Genomic DNA, 20,494 nt, shown 5'->3' with positions numbered 1-20,494 from the left:
AAACCTGTTTGTTGTTCTCTTTATCAGCTGCTTTGTAGCCCAGCTTTTGTGTAAACAAAGTAAGGGACCCATCAGTGCATGTCTCAGTGGGTAAACAGCTATGCAGAGCTATGCAGAACTAAGAGAGCAAATTAGCAAAAAAAGCTCGATGTGACCTGGAACTCATCTGCAGCACAGTATGAGTCATGGGTGGAACAGGCACATCAGGAGAACCTCAGAAATGTCTGAAATTACACGTAACCAGCAGCTGCACATACATGCTCATAGCGGATGGAGATACTGCTTGACGTATTAAATATTGAGAAATAAGTGGTGCTCATGTCACTAAAGCTATTTTGTGTCAGTGCAAGCTCATGTCTACATACTTAAACTTCAGCCTGTGATTTTGGTCTTGACTGTCCTTCTATAGGCAGTGATGTGTCACACATCCACTCCAAAGTTCTTTAGAACGTTGTTAGAACTTTTAAGAAACATTGTAGCCTCATCACCAAGAAAATCATCATAGAAAAGAAGCTAAGTTGAGGTAAAGTTTGTAGCCAGCTACGTAGCTACCTTGCTAACTTTATCTATGAGCTTGTTATCCTCCTAATCTAAGTAATTTCCATTGCTTTATTAACCTATGCTCTTCACTGTAATGATGATCTAAAGACAGACAGCAGTGTTAAATAACAGCAATAAGAAATCTGAGTTTATAGCAGTAATGTTAGCTATCTGGCTTCCATCTGCACTAGGAAGCTAGAAAAAAACAAAAAACAAAACAAAAAAACAAACAAACCAACCAGTCCATCTCCAAGTACACACCCAAAAATGCTTGAAATCTTGCAAAAAATTCCTGCCACCTTTTAGGATGCATCATCAGAAGAGGGTTTTCCTTGTATTTAAACTGAAAAATGTCACTATCTATAAAAGGCAAGCAGGCATGTTTACAACAGATGCAGTAATAATTCAGTTTTTCATTATGGCAGGAGTGCTGTTTTAATAATGTGAATACATTAAGCAGCAGGTACTCACAAAATTACAAGCAACATTTTTATTAACAGAATAACTACATGTTAAAGCTTCAAATAATTTGTTGGTCACTGTTTGGATATAATGGAGAACTCTCAATCATTTTAACTGAGAATTCCTACATTAATACCACACTTATCGTACCTAGCATAGACAAGCTTGTTGTAAAAATGCAGCTGGCTGAACATGCTCAGTGCAGGCCATACAAAAGTCTGCCTGCATTACAGTGCACATTTTAGGACGTCTTCAGACCACAGAGCCAGGTTTCAAACATCAAAATAGCTTCAGGTCTCAGGAAAAACATGAGGAAAATAATGCCTCAGCTCTCATACATGAGGCAAAACCACCAACCACCAAGAAGCAAAACTTCTCAGAACAAGGTTTCAAGCTAAGCTAATCGATTCTCTGGCGGCAAAGTTTATAATATTCACAATTCTGTTCATTCTTACTACAACCCCACTTCCAAAAAAACTGCAAAATGTAAATAAAAACAAAATGCACTGATGTGCAAATCATTTAAACCTTATTTCATTGAAATCAAATGTTGCAACTGAAACATTTTTGTTGCTTTTGGAAAAATATATGCCCATTTTGAATTTGATACCAACACGTTCCAAAAAAGTTGGGACAAGGCAACAAAAGGCTGGTAAAGTCGTGTAATGCTAAAAAAACACCTGTTGGCACCAATTGGCAACAGGTCAGTAACATGATTAAGTATAAAAAAGCACCAGTGAGAGGCTGAGCCTTTCAGAAGTAAAGATGAGGAGGGATTCATCACTCTGTAAAAGACGAGCAAATAGTGCAACAATTTAACATTTATCACCATAAAGTAGCAAAGAACTCATCCATGGTACACAATATCATTAAAAGATTCAGAGAATCTGGAGAAATCTGTATGCAATGGACAAGGCCAAAAAACAGTATTTACTGGCCTTGATCTTTGGGCCCTCAGGTAGCACTGCATCAAAAACAGACATTACTCTGTAGCAGAAAACAATGCATGGGCTCAGGAACACTTCTGAAAACCAATGTCTGTGAATACAATTCTTCACTGCATCCACAAATGTAAGTTAAAACTCTAACGTGCAAAGAAGAAACCATATATAAACAGGAACCACAACTGCTGCTGCCTTCTCTTGGCCAGAACTCATTTAAAATAGACTGAGAAGTGTAAAACTGTTCTGTTGTCCGACAAATCAAAATTTGAAATTTCTTTTGGAAATCATGGACACTGTGTCCTCAGGCCTAAAGACCACTCAGCTTGTTATCAGTGCACAGTTCAAATGCGAATATTCATGATGGTATGGGGTGCACTAGTGCACATGTCATGGGTGACATGCACATCTGTGAAGGCACCAATAAGGCTGAATGATATATACATGGTTTGACAACATTTGCTGCCATCCAGACTTCATCTTTTTCAGGGAAGGCCTTGATTATTTCAGCAAGACAATGTAAAACATTCTGCAAGTTTTACAACAGCATTGCTCCGTACTAAAAGAGTCTGGCCACTAAACTGGCCTGCCTGCAGTCCAGACCTGTCACCATGGATAACATTTGGTGCATTATGAAATGAAAAATAACAAAGCCCCAGAGCTGTTGAGCAGCTGAAATCTTATTTAAAAAAAAAATCGAAAAACATTTCACTTTCAAAACAGCAGTCCATCTCCTCAGTTCCCAAACACCTACAGAGAGTTGTTAAAGGAAGAGGTGGTGAAACATGGCCGAACTTTTTTGGTATATGTTGTTGGTATCAAATTCAAAATGGGCACATATTTTCCAAAAAACAAAGTTTCTCAGTTTCAACATCTGAAAAAATATAATTTACATGATTTGCTCATCATTGCATACTCCTTTTATTTACATTCTGCACAGTGTCCCAATTTTTTTGGAAATGGGATTATAGATTAATTACAGTCTCATGTACAAACTGAAGAAAATAAAACACTATAATCACAACTTTTATTACACTGAATTATGTTCTTTTATTTGACAAAGTTTAAGCTACAAATAACACACGTTTATGGTTATGTTTGCTATTTGGCCAATGCCAGTGGTTGGTTAGTGTAGTGGTTAACACCTCTGCCTTCTACGCTGTAGACTGGGGTTCAATCCCCTGCTTGGACAAGCCACCTACACTATACCAATAAGAGTCCTTGGGCAAGACTCCTAACACCACCTTCGCCTGTGTAAAATGATCAAATTGTAAGTCGCTCTGGATAAGAGCGTCAGCCAAATGCCATAAATGTAAATTAAATGTAAATGTAAATGCATCGATACAGATCGATGGGCTGTTACATCCCTACTGCTGACCAGATGTTATTTTGGTAGTGGATCATTCTCAGAACAGCAGTCATGACATGGTGACATGGAAGAGCACCTAAGGCTGCTATGGGTTTCAGGCGGGGGTAAATCACACATACTGGCCATTTTACTATGCACACCTACCTTGCTGGTAGACATCGTAAGAGCATAGTGAGAGAATGTACCTCATCTTCCATGCACAGTTTGTGTTAGTTATCCTCCAGCCCTGCAGTCAGGCCACAACTGGTTCAGTATTTTGTGTTGGCAGACCATTCTCAACCCAGCAGTGACAGTGAGGTATTTAAAAACTCCAGCAGTGCTGCTGCGCTTGATAAACCAGTGCAACACCCACTAACATGTCACTATTGTGGTGGTGTCACTGCTGTGCTGAGAACGGTCCACCACTCAAGTAATTTCTGGTCAGCGGTGGTCTCTTTTCATTGACCGACAAGGAAGTGTGCCTCATAAATTACACAGCAGCGGACGGGCTACAAAGTGCACCTTTGTGGTAGATGCAGCTGATAAAATGGCCAACCATAAAAATTTATGTTTATGATTAAACAATTTATGGTTAAGCAATAATATGCATTCAATAAGTGAGGACAAGTATCAACCAATTACAATGTGTGTAGTCAAACAATCAACTGATTATAATGTGTGTACTTTGTTTTGTTTACCTCTGAAGCTATGAGTTCCAGTCCACGACACTGTCTGTCTTTCTCTTTTTGCAACAAGTCCCACATCTCAGGGTCATCTTGGGCCAAACTGTCCTGCCCAGTCCAGGGCCGGTCATGCTCAGCTGGCCGAGCGGCTGCAGAGTGTTGCTCCCTCAGGCCTGCACTAAGAGCTGCAGGACCACGTTGGCTCAAGGGCTGGGGGTACACAGAGACAGGACAAGGAAAGAGTCTTTTTTATTTTAATGCAAATGCCAAACTGAGATCAGGGTTGCAGCTATGAGACCCTGTTAAAATATGCAAGAACAATGACGTACATTAATGTTTACTTACTGACAGAATTTTCCTATTTCTATATTTTGTGAGTTTTAATTATTGCTTCAAAAGCAACACCTGAAACTCAATTATATTCTTTATTTATGCAGTGAAACTTAGAATAAAGCTTGAATGTATTAGATGAAAAAAGTGTAATAGAGAAATTATAATTTGCATAAGTTACAGACATACAATACAGTCTGATGAAACATTTAACAACTTTTTTTGAGCTGGGTACGTCAAATAAATTTGAACTATCTGCTGGGTCATGTAAATGAATATTAAACCACTGCTTTCATCTTACAGCCAGAGAGAGGCAGCCCACTTTTAAGTAGAGCTCACAGTGATGAGTGCAGAAAGGATCATCAGCATCATAGCCAAGAGCTCTATGGTAAACAAAACATCGATTTTTCAAGGCAGTGGCACACTAATGTAAATTAAAAGTTCATTGCTGCTTCTGCAAAGACACAATTAAGTTAGCCTGTCTGAACATGAACAGCCTATAGCACTGCAATGTATGCAGTTGCTCTGAAAGCCAGCATGGGAACGCACATGATGCTACTATTCCATTTAGCCTACAGAGTGGGTATATTACACTACAAAATGCAGCCTCCACTCTTCTGGGAAGGCTTTTAAAAGTTTTGAAGTGTGTTTGTGGGCATTTGTCCCTATTCACTCAAAAGAGCATTTGTGAGGTCACACACTGATGTTGGGATGAGAAGAACGTTCCACTTCAACCAAGAAGCATTCAAGTGAGGCTGAGGTCAGGACTCTGAAGCCACTGGAGCTCCTTCACATCAACCTCGTCAAACTGTGTCTTTATAGACCTTGCTTTGTGCACAGGGGCACAGTCATGCTGGAACAGGACAGGATCTTCCCCAAATTGCTGCTACAACGCTGAAAACATAGAATTGTCTAAAACATCTTTGTTTGCTGTAGCATTAACATCATCCTTCACTGGAACTAAGGGGCCCAAACACTGAAAAACAGCCCCAGACAATTATTCCTCCTGCACCTAACATTATTGTTTGCACTATGCATTCCGGTAGGTACTGTTCCCCTGCTATCCACCAAACCCAGATTCGACCATCAGAGTGCCATATAGTGAAGTGTAATTTATCACTCCAGAGAAAACATTTCCATGGCTCTTGAGTCCAGTGGCAGCATGCTTTACACCACTCCAGCTGACATTTGGCATTGTGCATGGTGATCTTATGCTTGTGCGATACATCCTTCAGCACTTGGTGGCACCATTTTATGACTTTGTGTGGTCTGCTGATTCATGGATAAGCTTCTGTTGCTGCTAAATGCTTTCATTTCACAATAATAGCCCTTACAGTTGGCAGATTTAGCAGGCATCCAAGAACAGTACCATTTTTAAAGTCACTGAGCTCTGCAGTACAATCCATTCTTCTGCCAGTGTTAGTCTATTGAGACTGCATGGCTATGTGCTTGATTTCATATACCTGTTAGCAATGGGTGTGGTTGAAGCACCAGAACTCATTAATAAGAAGTAAGAAGGTGTATCCACATACATATTTGGCCACAGAGTGTGTCTGGTCTAGAGACACGTTTTGAAAGCTAAGCAAGTCAAAGTTAAAAAAATCATTCTAAATGAACTGGCAGCACAGAAAGAGGCGTTACGTAAAGGAGCATATGGGCTGTGTACATGAAGTAGTGCTCGCAGTGATTATTTCTGATTTATCATGAGGAGACTAATAAAAACAAGATGATGTGGCAATGGTGTGAGACTCTGCTTTGAACAGCTGTGTGTTGCTGAAAAAAGCCCATCTTTGAAACCTGTTTTTGCAACTGTTAGAGGCACCGTCTTACCGCTAACAGTTCCAGGCCCAGTTCTCAGCATTTTTGAGACATTTTGAGTTAAAGTCTTACAAATTTAGAACCAAGATTCGGTGTTGTTAGGCAAATTTAACATTGAAAAAAGATTGATAAAATAATCTTGATTCATCTCATCTAGTTATACAACTTACACTAAAGCTGTTAACACCATTGTGGTTGTACATCCTCATCCATATAGGCAAGAGAGAGTGGCCGGTTGAGAGATATAATAATCAGTGTGGAGGGTTAATTATGCTGGAGTCAGCAGTACTGATGAGACACTTTATTGCAGGACTCCACAAAGCAGGGCAAAAATTCAGCACAACTCTTATCTAATCACACGCTCACACATTTCACTTCACACGAGGCCTTTATCAGTTCTTCTTGCTCTCTTTTCCCCTCTCTTGTTCTGTTATTTTCATTCATTTGTCAGTTCAGAGCTCAGTCATCCACTTCTTCTCTTTCTTACTGTTCTCTCCTCCACCACTTTTAGGTCAACAGCCAAACATTTCTTTGACATTTCATTTGCTTTTTCATCTCCATTTGCTCCCTTTTCAAAGGCTATGACCAACCCATGGACAAAAAAGGCTGCCTAATAGCTACTGTATTTTCTTGGAAACTTGCATGCTTGGCGATAAAATTGCCAAGGCTATGTTTGTCCTTAATAAATGCACAAAGCCAGGCACTTCATAAATAACAGTAATAAAGATAATGGACCCCCTGCTCGATCCTCTTTCCAAGCAACCGAAGCTCCTTGCTCCACAGGAGGCCAGGAGTGTGATGGACTACTTCGTTTAAAAAACGTTATTAAAAAACAATTAGCTCAATGATGTGAGAGCATTAGGAGACAATGTATGAGAGACTGGATTTGCCTAGCATGAGAGCACCGACGGTTGGAACAGACTCGGTCACTTCATCAGAAGCCATAATACTGAAGGGTAAGGTGGGCGCCTACAGTGTCTCAAAGATATAATGGGTAAATACTGTAAATCTTATGAGTATATAAATAACACTAATGAGTGTTATAATAGGCCTTAGGGCACATGACAAAATGAATAAGACGTTCATTACTTCAGCGCAAGCACAAGGGCAGAAGGCTAAGTTTGTGGAAGGTTAAGAAGATGCCACAAGTTACAGGCACTGAGAAAAACTTGACTGGAACATAGCACATCACGCCAATAAATAAATAAAATCTTGTATTATTATATCCCTAATCCGATCTGAATATTAGGCAAATCAGTGTACATTTGATTGGATTGGTATCGGTTATATTAATTAATTATGATCCTCTACAGTTATTTTATCCCACTGCATTCTATCTATGCCACTGTCATAAATACAACAAATATAAACAAACCTGCAATAGTGAGGTTAATTTTCCAGTCCATATAAAACAAAATCAGCATTTCACTGAATACAGAAGTGATTGCCTGATAACAGAATTTGAAACATTTATACAGAAAGACAAACTGAGGGTGTATTCTGAATTCATTTTTAATTTTATTACTCACTGATCATAATAATTGAAAGTTGGAAACCAGTTCCTAAACTGATGCTTGTTTCCTTATTCTCCATGACCAATAAATTGTCTAAAAAGTGCTGCACAGCATGGACACTTGTCATGAAAACAGCTCACTTCCAATAAGAAAGTGCTTGGTTCAAATCCTGCCTGAGGCGCTTTTACAAAGGTAATGGACAACTTAAAGAAATGTGACGCTTGTACCCTGAGAGCTTTGCAAAAGCTCAATAATCATCAAAAACAATATTAATGAAGTCTGAAAGTGCTTGGATCCCTATGGCTCTATTTTTATAATAGTAACTACCAATTATGTATAGAAAATGTAAAAAATAGGTTAGTCTTAAACATATAATAGTAAATGCCATTCACTCAAGCTTGATATCCTTTATTAGTGACACAGAACACCGTTCATGCTGAAACAAAATATTTAAAATGTGGAACTGTACAAATATCATGACTTATTAGCTAGTTAGATAGAGTATCAGTACTGACAATGGGCCTATGCTCAAACATCATGCATCTGTATAAGAAGTAAAAAAGTGGATCAATGCATCCCAAATTAAAGACCTGGATTCAGAGAAAAAACTTGAAACTTGTACCATCAAGACTATGGCAAAATAAAGTTGCAACAGCTCACCTGTTGATAAGTCTACAGTATGACGTTACATTTCTGCTGTTATGTTTCCTCCCCTGTGAACAATCACACACGCACATGCGCCCAAAACCATTTGCCTCTTTCTCTCAAGTAAGAATGTGAGGTCAGGACGAGAGGTGCCTCATGGAAGTGGTGCTGCCGCAGTAATGGGCAACAAAGTGGCACAGCTCCCTTGGCCTTCTGTCAACGGCAGCGCCCTGCGCGCCAGCCCCGGGACAGAGAGCAACCAGCTGTCTCTGAGGGGCCACATCATGACCACGCATACACACACAAGCCCACACACACACATGACATGGGTCATTACTCTCTGACGGGACCTGTCCTTTGCTGTCTGCTCATCCACTGGGGACACAGAGTCCACTGCGACACAGAAGCAGAGTGATGTGGAGGGATGTGTTGGGGTGTGTGTGCGTGCAGAAATGTGCATATGAACATGCCTTGCGTTTAGACAAGCTGTGAACACAAACTGAGCTGTCTGACAGACAGCTGTATCTGTCAACTTCAGAAATATGCTGATTTATTTCACAAAGCTAGCAATGCATCAATGCCGATACTGGTATGAGGTATTGGCCCAATATCGTGCTCATTTACTCATACAAAATGCACCAAAACCAACATCCGATGCTATCTGATATCATGTGACATAAGCCTAGTATGTATTTACACACTTATGATCAAACGATACAGATTAAGTGTGAGTAAGCCTTTACTTGACAAGACTTCGAAAATCGCTGGTCATTTTACACACTCTGTCTTGGCATATACTACGCAAAAAGTCTCGTAGGCTGGCAAAACGGAGGCAAAATAGTCAATATTTGCTGAATTTACACTGTTTGACTGAACAGAACTGTGAGGTATGAAAATTATGTTGATGTTTTTTAAAACTTGTCTTTGTAAAATAAGCTGCAGAGAGACTGTGCTGTCCAATGACCACCTATTTTTAGTTTTAGTGCACAGTGTGGCTTATCAATGGTTTTCTCAACATTTGTCAATGTGTTTGCTCAGTACTCTGGAGCACAGCGTGTCATTTCAAATTTCATTTTATTTTACTGAGAATTATCTGTAGACAATAAGACAAATATGGACAAGTGAACACTCCGGACAACACCTCTGTTGTGATTCCTGCTGTCAGTGTGTTACAGCGACTGTTGAAAAAAGCGGATGAGGATCAAAACTATGAAACGCACTTTACTTCTGCTGTATAGAAGCACTTTTCTGATGTGGAACAAAATCCACTCTGCTGTGCAAGGCAACAAGATCTAAAGTAACTGTTAGATCCTAGTATCAATGCATACTCCTGGGTTCATGACTATATCACTCAGCATAGAAAACTAATGCATGTTAATTAAAATCAGTTTGATTTTAATGATTTAACTGTTAAGGTACTTTGCACTCACACTAGCAACTACATCATTCTAAGTAGTTTAATCAATATGGTATCAGTAACAGTTTCGGTAGTGACAAGTACCAAAGAACATGCTCTCGTACTCCACTCTCCTTGTCCTTTAAAAAAAAAACTGTTTGCAAACTGAACTAATTTTCCAGCAACGGAATAAGTTTATGAGCTTAGCGAGCGGAATTTAAGCAGGAGTTTTAATTTAAAGTATATATTATTATACATTTGTAATAATATTTTAATTAGGCTACATGAACACCATTCTGCAACTGACGCTTGGAAAATTAAGATACACTCTCAACTAATCAAACATTTTATTAATACTGGTCCACCATCAATTGAACAACACTCAGAAAACACTCCATGGAGGATACATAACTGACACATATTTTAAGATAAGATCTTTTATTAATCCCACAACGGGGAAATTTCCAGTGTTACAGCAGCAGTTTGTTACTGGTTACTATATAGACAAGATATATTAAAACTAAACATAAAAAATAAGATAAACACTAGCCTTCACAAAAAATAACAAGATAAAGAATTATAAATAAAGTTAAGATATTTACATTGTAAGGATATTTTGTCTGAAATTCACAAGGTGTATTACACACGAGGTAACGTTTTATATTACACATGGAATGGTGAGGACTTAAGAATATAAACAATTATACATAGAAAGCTCAAGAGTATACTCTATAGAGATATTTAAAAATATATTGTACATGGAGTGTTGATTATATTGCGCACAGGAAAAGGTGATAATCACAGCATGTTCTGTAGGTGTGTAAAGACTAGTTGGGGGTGGTGGGGGTTCTACTGGGAGCAGTGCTGGTTGCACAGTCTAACAGCAGCAGGAAGTAAGGACCTGCATAAGTGCTCCTTCACACACTTGGGGTGAAGCAGCCTTTCACTGAAGGAGCTGCCCAGAGCTGCCAGAGTCTCATGTATGTAGTGGAAGCTGTTCTTCAGCATGGATGCTAGTCTGGCTAACATCCTCCTCTCTCCCACTGTCTGCAATGGGCCTATGGGGCTACCCAGGACAGAGCTGGCCCTCTTAATGAGTCTGTTAAGTCTCTTCCTGTGTGCCATTGAGATGCTGCTGCCCCAGCAGACCACTCCAAAAAAGATGGCTGATGCCACAATGGTGTCAAAGAAGGTGCTCAGGAGTGGCCCCTGCACTCCAAACGCCTCAGTCTTCTGAGCAGGTAGAGTCTACTCTAGTCTTTCCTATAAAGTGCACCTGTGTTTTCTGACCAGTCTGGTCTATTGTTAAGATGAAAACCCAGGTACTTATAAGAGTCGACCCTCTCAATGTCCCTTCCCTGGATGTTCACTGGTGGAGGGAAGTGACTGGTTCTACAGAACTCCACCACCTTCTCTTTGGTTTTCCTCGCGTTGATCAGGAGAGGGTTCCTCAGATACCACTCCACAAAGTCCTGGGTCAGTTCTCTGTACTCTCTGTCGTCCTCATCTGTAATGAGCCCGATGATTGCTGAGTTATTAGAGAACTTCTGTAGATGGCAGTTTGGTGAGCTGTAAATTAAGTCTGCAGGATGAAGAGGAACGGTGCCAGGACTGTACCCTGTGGGGCCCCTGTGCTGCTGAACACCATGTCAGTCACACTGTCGCGTGCCCTTATATACTGTGGTCAGTTGGTGAGTCCAGAATCCAGTTTGACAGGTGGTGATCCACCCCTGTGTTCTCCAGCTTGTCCCTCGAGAGCCTAGGCTGTATGGTGTTAAAAGCACTGTAGAAATCAAAGAACATGATTTTTACAGTGCTCCCAGGCTTCTCCATGTGATAAAGAGCTCTGCGTAGGAGGCAGATGACAGTGTCATCCACTCCTGATGCCAGGATGAAGGCAAACTGGAGTGGGTCCATAGAAGAGCTAATCAGAAGGTAGGGATATACAAGGACCAGGCTCTCTAGCGTCTTCATCAGATGTGACGTCAGTGCCACAAGCCTGCAGCTGCTGAGGTCCTTTGGTTGCTGCTTCTTTGGCAACGGTACCACACAAGATGTTTTCCACAGTTGTGGTACCTTCCTGAGCTTCAGGCTCATGTTGAACATGTGTTCCAACTATCCCACACAGCTGATCTGCGCAGGACTTAAGGAGCCTGCGGCTGATGACATCCAGACCCGCCGCTTTCCTCACTCTGATCTTTCTGAGCTCATTTCTCATCTGGGCTGTTGTAAGGAGGGCTGGTTGCTGGAGTGTGCAGGTAGGGGGGGTTGAGCTCACAGTAGAGAGATCAGTGGCAGGTGGCTGTGAGGTGAGAGTTGTGAATAGGGGGCAATTGATGGAGGGGGCAGGGGTGATAAAATCTTTTGAAAAATAGATTGAGATCAATCACCCATTTTTGGTCCCCTACAGCTTGGGGGTCGGGTTTCTCATGCCCAGAGATTGTTTTCAGACTTTTCCAGACCCCACAGATATTTTTACTTTGCACCTGTTCTTCCATCTTCTTCCTGTAGTTGGCCTCCCCCCCAGGACAAGACTAAAGGTTGACCTGTTTAAATATTTTTTAACAAAATAATTCATCTTTGTTGAATTCATCTTCACCCAAACACACAGAGGTGCTCAAAGCACAAAATAAAATATTGGCTCACAGCCTTCTGCAATATACAATACATTGCAGTACCGCAAATTCCGAGGTGATCATAACGATTGAGAAACGATATATTGTGCCTCCCCATAATTTCATGAGGAAGACTGTAGACCCAGCAATGAGTCTGTAGCACGCACACAAAATTATTCTGGAGCATTATCAACACTTACAGATGATAATTATTAAAATATTCAGAGGACTGGAAAAAAATGAAAATTAGAGCTGATAAGACACAAGGACCAGATCTGTCATGGAACTATATTCGGAACGAGAGATATTACAGGCTCTGAAGGTGAACTTTGAAGCAGGAACTTTGTAGAGGCACAGAGAGTGAGAATAACTCAAACACACACAGCCCAGCACAGACACACACAAGCATAGCTCAGCTGGCATGACTGACACAATGTTTGTCATTTTAGAATGTGCCATTTCACATCTGCCCTGCCTGACTCACACAAGAAAGTGGCTCAAAACAGAAAGAGAAGGGAAAAAAATCATTTCATTTTGCTTATTATTTTTTGTTATTTTCTTGTTTCCAAGGGAAGGAGTCAATTTTACAGATGACTGCTGTCCATCAAGGTCTCGCTGGATGACAATCAGCCATGTAACACGGGTGACGGAGAGAGAGCGTGGAACGAGGGATGGGGTGAACGAAAGTGTCAGCAGGCTGCAGAGATCAGTCAGAGTGACACACGCTCTTTTCTTTCTTGTCAGTGACTAATAGGCGAGCAGCCGTTACAAATTACCCGCCGATTTGGCCAAGGATGACACACGGGGCAGGGGCAGGAAGCAAAGTGAGGGAAGTAGCCTAAGCCCTCACTCTCTAGTACTCGGCTCCTTGCAGTCTGAAGGCGAGTGACATGGAACAATCAGGAGTGTGGAAAGCCAATTTCCCACAGAGACCAGAACATTATCGCCGTAATCCCGGAGATGGAGTCGGCTGCGAGGAGCGATCCTGGAACGCATCCGTCCCTGTCAGCCCGCGTTCGCTGGTGCATGATGGGGCACATCTGGGCCCGCCAAAGTGAGAGAAAGAGTAAGGGAGCTTGCACTGAAGCCGTTTCAGGGGAACATGAAGGGCGCAGGAGGAATCTTTTTAATATGCATCTAGACTAACTCTGCATTTCTAAGTGGCTGCTCAATCAGTTCGTTTGGCTTCCGGATTTGACGGCAGCGTCCTGCCAATGCCATCGCAGACAGCTGCAACTCGCTCCCCCCTCAACGCGGTCCCTCCACCCTCCCCACCCATTTTCGCAAAACTGGGACTAAGGCACAGCGGGGCTAAAAATAGAGATGAAACCATTAAAATATATGATCTAATCAATTATTAAGTAGCCTTGAACCTGGAAGCGACAATCCAAATATGGCACTTTAACTCTCTCTATTCACAAGTCAAAAACAATTTAGCATAAATTAGGCTACAGATAATAAGGACATCTTAAAAAAAGGAGAAATAAACAAACTAATTAAAAACGTCTGGGGACAGACTGGTCATGACTGCATTTGCTAAGGCCTATATCAGTTTCTTTCTGCATGTTTATTGTTACACACCAGCATCTGTGCACCTTAATGGTTTTTAGTGTGTTTTTTTTTTTTTTGGGGGGGGGGGGGGGGGGGGGGGGGGATTCCACTATGTATGCACAATTCAATAACTAAGATGTAAACAAAGTCATTCAGAGTGGTTTGATGTGGTGTTTGAAGTAGTTAATTATAGAGACAACTGATTTCTTTACAGTGGTGGTGATAGGAACCAGGGGTTACGTCTGTCTACAACTCAAAAATGGCTATTTTTTAAATATCCAAAAGACACGTGTCTGCTGAGTTTTTTTCTACAATCATAATAAATAATGGAATAAGGAAGTGCATGTGTAACCATTTCATCTAACAGTTTTCTGTGAAGTAGCTTTTAGAGGCATTAATTACTTTGGACGTCTCATTCCCATCACCAACACTGTAAACGATTCTTACCAAGTTTCTCTAGAATGGCACATTTCACATCAAATCAGACTGATTGACTGTTAATATCTTAATTTAATTATGCAGAAACTTTAGGAAATGGACAACTGTGACACAAACTGAGTTTTTGAGCTTACTTCGCAGTTTTAGACGTGTGTGATGATTTAGCCACGCAGTCTACATGATGCTAATTGACAGGGTAAGTGCTTACATTAGTTGTTACCTACTTACATCAGTGTAAAAACGTGCCCAAACATGTTGGCTAACTGACTACATTTGGGCAAAACTGTTCAAATGTGCCAAACATTTCTTTATTTTAAAGTATAACCACTTTGGGGACATTCAGGTCTCTGTCTCTTCTAAACCCACACAGGCATATGGGGCTAAGAGACAGGGGTGTGCATACAAAGTACTAATTTCATTGGTCAAGGACAGAGGTGAACTTTACCTCTTTTAAAAGTCATATTATGCAAACGCAACAACAAGAAGTTAATTATTGAATCATCTGGTTAACAATGTTTCTTATGAAAGAAAGGAGATTAGAGGCTATGTGCTGACAGGTGAAGAGGGCAAAGGGAAGCACAGAAAACATCCATCGGCTGCACATCCTGAAAGAATCTGTTTCACCGTTACACAGCCTGTCTCAGAGAACTGAATAAAAGCAGCTTTGTAGGAGTCTGGGCGCTCTCAGCCGTTCAACTGGAGTCGAGTTGGCTCTAGATCTGTTCATCCTGGCTAAGGAACACAGCTTTAATTTGGCAAAAGCAATCCACTGCACCGCCACCCTAAATTCAGATAACTGACCTCATTTCAGAAAGACTTCCTCTAATGTCACTAAACGAATTCTGAGGAAGACAAACAGGAGCTTTAGTTAAGATCTGCTGATTTACCAAATCCACAGATATGTAACCTAGTGTTTATGTGTGGCTTTCCAGTTGAGGCCGGATCCTGCTGGAAGAATCCAGATGACATTCACAGCACTTTGTGCATTAATTCTTAGATTAGGTCAAAAACACAGCAGCGACTGAAGCCAGTCGTTTTTCACGTCAGGACTTAACCAGCATACTAGCTAATGCCCTAATTTCCCTTAAAGTCCTTAACTATATAGAACTGGCTTCAGAGAGGGCAATAAGAGCTGCCTAAAAAAGCACAAGAGAGGCATGTTTTCATATCACATTATGGGCACAAGGAACTTATTTACACAATTGGAAAAGCATGCAAACATGTGAACCTTTTATTAAACCCATGAGTGACCTAAAAGTGAAAGCCAGTGAGCACATCTAGCAATGGTCTATCTGAGCAGAAACTAGCTTAAAGAAATAAGCCTGCATCTTACATACCTTCACCAAATATGCAGTTTTTGGGGTTTGTTTTATTGCTTATTAAATCATGGTATTACACATTAACTTATTAACTATACAATGCAGATGCCTATGGGTTGATAAACCTTTGCTGATGTTGTATTTTGCTTTGCACTTCAATCTATCAGCTGCAAATGTCTTGGAAAAAGAAAAGAAAATGTGCTTTTAAGTTTTGAAATTTCCTTCACAAACTTTTCTTGCCTTAATGCATTAAAGCATAAGAATGGACGCTGTCATGTGCGTGCCAACCCGCTGTGTCATATTTCTCAGTGGATGTCAAAAAAACAACTTAATAACAAAAAACTGAAATACTGATACTTGGTACTAAATCTCAGAAAAATGCTTTATGAGAAGCTCAACTCTTTAGCTTCATATACCAAACCTGAAGTACGAAACCTGGGTGTGATCTTAGATTCTGAGCTCTGTTTTTATCCCATATTTCATAACCGAAAAATCTTGTTAAAATTCAGCCGTTTCTATCTCAGAGTGATGCAGAGAAACTTGTTAATACATTTGCTACAAGCAGAGTTGATCACTGTAATTCTCTTCTTACTGGACTTCCTAATAAAACAATACATCCCTTAAATGTCATACAAAATGCAGCAGCATCCTAAGAAAAACAGAAAAGAGAGAACATATCACTCCAGTTTAAAAAGAACTGCACTGGCTGCCTTTATCCTTCAGGATAGGTTTTAATGTTCTGCTCCTAGTTCTTTAAAGCTCTACATTACCTTAAAGCACCGCTTACATTTGTTACAGTGTCTGTCTATGTTCCAGCACGTTAAGTTATACTTTTTTTTTTTAATCCCACAAACGGGGAAATTCCACCTCCGCATTTAACCCATCCGTGAAGTGAAACACCACATACACACTAGGGGACAGTGAGCACACTTGCCTGGAGCAGTGGGCAGCTCTATCCACGGCACCCGTGGAGCAATTGGGGGTTAGGTGTCTTGCTCAAGGACACCTCATTCATGGACTGTCGCCACTGGGGATTGAACCAGCAACCTTCCGGTCACAGGTCCAGTTCCCTAACCTCCAGCCCACGACTGCCCAATCTTAATCTAAACTTAATCTTAGATCTGATGTCAGATAATGAGCTTCTGCAAATACGTTCTGTAAAATACAGAAAACATGCAGAACAACCTTTCAATTATTAGGCTTCTAAACTGCGGAACTAATCCCACCTTTTATTAGACAGTCAATCTCCGTTCACCCATTTAAGAAACAATTGAAAACGTCTCTCTTTAACCTTGCATTCGATTAAAATTCTATGTACTATAAAATATTATCACCTGTCTTTAAGCACTTTGAGATGCCACCAGTTAATAAAGATATTTTCATTCGCCTTCATATGCCACATGATTTCTTTTTAATCACTACAGGTTAATTTAACCATTTCCCTTGTGCAATCATCAGAGGTGGATGAAGTACACAGATCATGTAATTGAGTTAAAGTAGAGATACCCAAGGTAAAATATTACTCCAGTAAAAGTAGAAGTCCTTACTCTAGACCTCAACTTGAGTAAAAGTACAAAAGTATTTTCCTTCAAATGTACTTAAGTATCGAAAATAAAAGTACTAAAAGAGTAATTATGCCTCTGATGTCCTGGTATCATTTTTCTAACAAGACTCACTTCATGAACTAATTTTAGGTGAAAATCCTCCCGTGTCTCTCTTGGTAAACTAAAAACAGTCTTTTAATAGAATGTCATTAATTAGTGACGCTGACGTCTATTAAAATGATCATAAGCACAAAACACTGAAGGTAAACAGTTTCCATCAGGTAGAACTGAGTGGCTCTGAAATCACTTTTACACACAAGCAAAGTTTCAGTTCAAGATTACTTTGTAAATTAGTTACAAGTTGAATAAAAACTGTCTTTAAACTCAGGATCACAAATAAGTTTTCCTTTACTGTATTGATCTGTAGGCCTCTGTTCATAAACATAAACTAACCCAAACTAATTTACTATAAAATGAAAGTGTTTGTATGAATTCAGAAAAAAGAAACGGGCCAGTCACGACTGTATGTGTGTACATATTTCTATATTGTGGTCTATTTACAGTTAGGTTAGTCGTTTAGGTAGACGTATGTGTTCCCAAATTTTTACACTGCTGCGCTGACGTTGAACCGTGTGCTTGCACTGGGTTGGTATGACCTACAGGTCAAAACAAGCTCAGAACAAAGTGACCGCTGTGCCCTGATTGGTGTTCTTGCTTTGCACTTCTTTTGTTTTGACATGTTACGTGTTTATACACACAGAAACCAAAAGGAACGACAGATTTCTCAAAATGTAGTGGAGTAAAAAGTCAGATATTTGACTTTGAAATGTAGTGGAGTGAAAGTAAAAAGTCGGCCAAAATGGAAATATTTAAGTAAAGTACAGATACACGAAAAAAACTACTTAAGTACAGTAACGAATTACATTTACTTAGTTACCGTCCACCACTGGCAATCATTCTAATCTATGGTTAGTTCAAAAAGACTGCACTTAATTATAGGCTGTGCAAACAGAACATTTACTAATTAGCATCACACAAATACACTCTGAACGCCACTTGGAAAGATTGTTGTGTAGATTTAAACTGTAGGGGAACGTGCAAATGAAACTAAAACTAAGATAGATGAGGGTCCACTTTCAACTCTTTTTTAAAAATTGCTCTCGCCCACTTTGACTCACCACTCAGAGGTGCATCTCTCCTATAGTATGCAAGTGACCACTTGCAGCGGAAGGGGAGAAAGTGAGGGGTGGATTATTTCAACGGAATGCAATCGTCCACGGCAGGTCAGTCTCAGTGAGCTTGTCCCCTCGCCAGGCAAATGTTTTATAAGAAGTTTGAGCATAATGTGCATAGCATGCGAGTAATTGCTTTGTCTAGCTATAAACCTATATTACAGCCACTGTAAAATGCTATTCTTCTTACTCTTATTAGCCATGTAGCCTTTGGCATGCTATCGAGCCAGCTAGCAGTGGAAAGTGATAAAGCTGTATCAGTATTCATGTTTAACAGATAGTAGAAGTTTGTAGCTTAAAGCCCACAAATCAAATGCTATGGTTTTAAAATGTTTTACTATTTTAAAGTAGCTTAAGGCCACAGCTCATAAACAGCCATAATTCCCAGGTTTGGAAAGGGAAACGAATCAGTTCACAATGATTTTTGGGTGAGTTCTGCTGCTGAAGTCGACACTGGTTTTGGCTCAATCCCTCAGCCCTCCACTTCACTTGAGCTAATAAGGTAATAAAACAGCACTTAAGATGACGCCAGAGATTCTCCTGAGGAGAAATTAGGGGTCAGAGTGGACGAGGGGTGGTTAAACCCGGTACTGAAATGGGGAGCGGGTCTATTCTCTCAGAGAGAGTAAAGCTTACCCAAAAGAAGGGTGCCAATGAACCAGTTTGGCAACATTTTGGCTTCCAGCCAAACAAGTGCAGAGAACCAATGGACAGTGCTACATGTCATCTCTGTAGAACATGGTTGTCATTACACATTTTAAAGTGATATTAGAAGCTAGTGATTATATGGTAAACATGTAACCACCACGGAAAATGCCAGCTGTACAGTAAAGCTCTACAGGTCTCACATGTGGTACATTTTGACTGAATTTGGATCATACTATTGCTTAATGCAATAATTTTGCAAACAATAACCATGTGTCTAAATTTACATTATCATTCATGCTGGCTCCTGAGGGCATATACATCGTCTTCAGTTACACAGTAGCTGTACTGCACAAGTGCGAAATCCCCATTTCTGTTGTCAGCTGCTGTGTAACTGAAGAGCAATGCCTGCAAACCTGCCAATAAAGTCTGATTCTCATTCTAAATATTTCACATTCTTGCACTGCACCCAAGCTTCTGGTTCAACACAGCTCCTCGCATTATACCATCCACTTTCACTCAGGTGGGTAAGTTAAGGAGAACGTGTGTGAAGCCTGCAGGGTGTCCACTGGAAAAGAAGCTCTCGAAGTTCTGATGAAAGACGAACTGCACGGTTGCATCATCGTTTCACCGCGCATGCAGCACAGGAGAGGCAACCCACCGCAGTGCTATTTTCTAAAAGCGATTCACAAAACTACTGGACTGCTTTATAACTCCTGCACGGCTGGATAAGGTCCAGCTGAAAAATTACGCATTCAGGATTACACTGTTTTGAGGTAAAACGGACACATGTTGCATTATTTTAATGATTTGAAAGTTCAGCGTCTACTCACTTCTATCCACTTGACTATTAGTTAGGTATCTGCTTCTTGTATTATCAAGAAGATGTGATAATAAAGTAGTTTTAGTCATGAAGAAAGCCAGCGCTGTAGCTAACCTTGACTGAATGAATGTCAGTAGTTATATCTGTAGTATTGGCTGTATTTGCATAAATTATCAAGGCAACGGTAGCCTAATTTGCTAACCATTCAGAAAGCCGCTAGCCAGCTAACGCTAAACTAACGTTAGCTGCCACGTTCATGACATACTACTGCAGTTTGCCTTCTCTTGTAACTTAAGCTATCTAGTTTTCAGCAATAAAACCACATGAACGCTGTTAACTACAGCAGGACAAAGAGAAATTGATATTTCTCATAAAAACCTTGCTAGAGCTAGCCTGCCGCTAACATACAGCTTGCTTGTCGCCACCGGACTAACGTTAACGCTGCAAAAGAAGCTAACAATGCTTCAGAATGAATAACAGATAATTTATGTCTATACGATGTATTAATACCGATATGACAAAACCCGCTTTAATACTCACCCTGATAAACTGTCTTAGTGTCAGTGTCAACATGACGGTAACGCTGTGTTGAGTCTCCGGCTCTGCCTGCACACATTCACCCTGTAAGCCAGTGGTAGTCTAGAGCAACG

At 40.4% G+C, this 20,494-nt stretch overlaps 1 protein-coding gene across 1 annotated transcript in view; it reads right to left on the bottom strand.

Moving 5' to 3' along the window:
• The window catches only part of shmt2 (serine hydroxymethyltransferase 2 (mitochondrial)), a 41,508-nt gene extending 21,014 nt beyond the window's left edge, over nt 1-20,494 (bottom strand). Inside the window, exons 1-2 of the mRNA XM_017705180.2 lie at nt 20,385-20,494; nt 3,990-4,184 (exon numbers count right to left, since the gene is read on the bottom strand). Coding sequence (XP_017560669.1) covers nt 3,990-4,184; nt 20,385-20,417 — 228 coding nt within the window. The 5' untranslated portion in view covers nt 20,418-20,494. The remainder of the gene's footprint in view (nt 1-3,989; nt 4,185-20,384) is intronic.

The sequence above is a fragment of the Pygocentrus nattereri genome, chromosome 26 (assembly GCF_015220715.1).
Source record: "Pygocentrus nattereri isolate fPygNat1 chromosome 26, fPygNat1.pri, whole genome shotgun sequence".
Classification (NCBI taxonomy): Eukaryota; Metazoa; Chordata; class Actinopteri; order Characiformes; family Serrasalmidae; genus Pygocentrus; species Pygocentrus nattereri.
The sequence above is the reverse complement of the archived record's forward strand: the minus strand, read 5'-3'. Positions and strand labels throughout refer to the sequence as shown.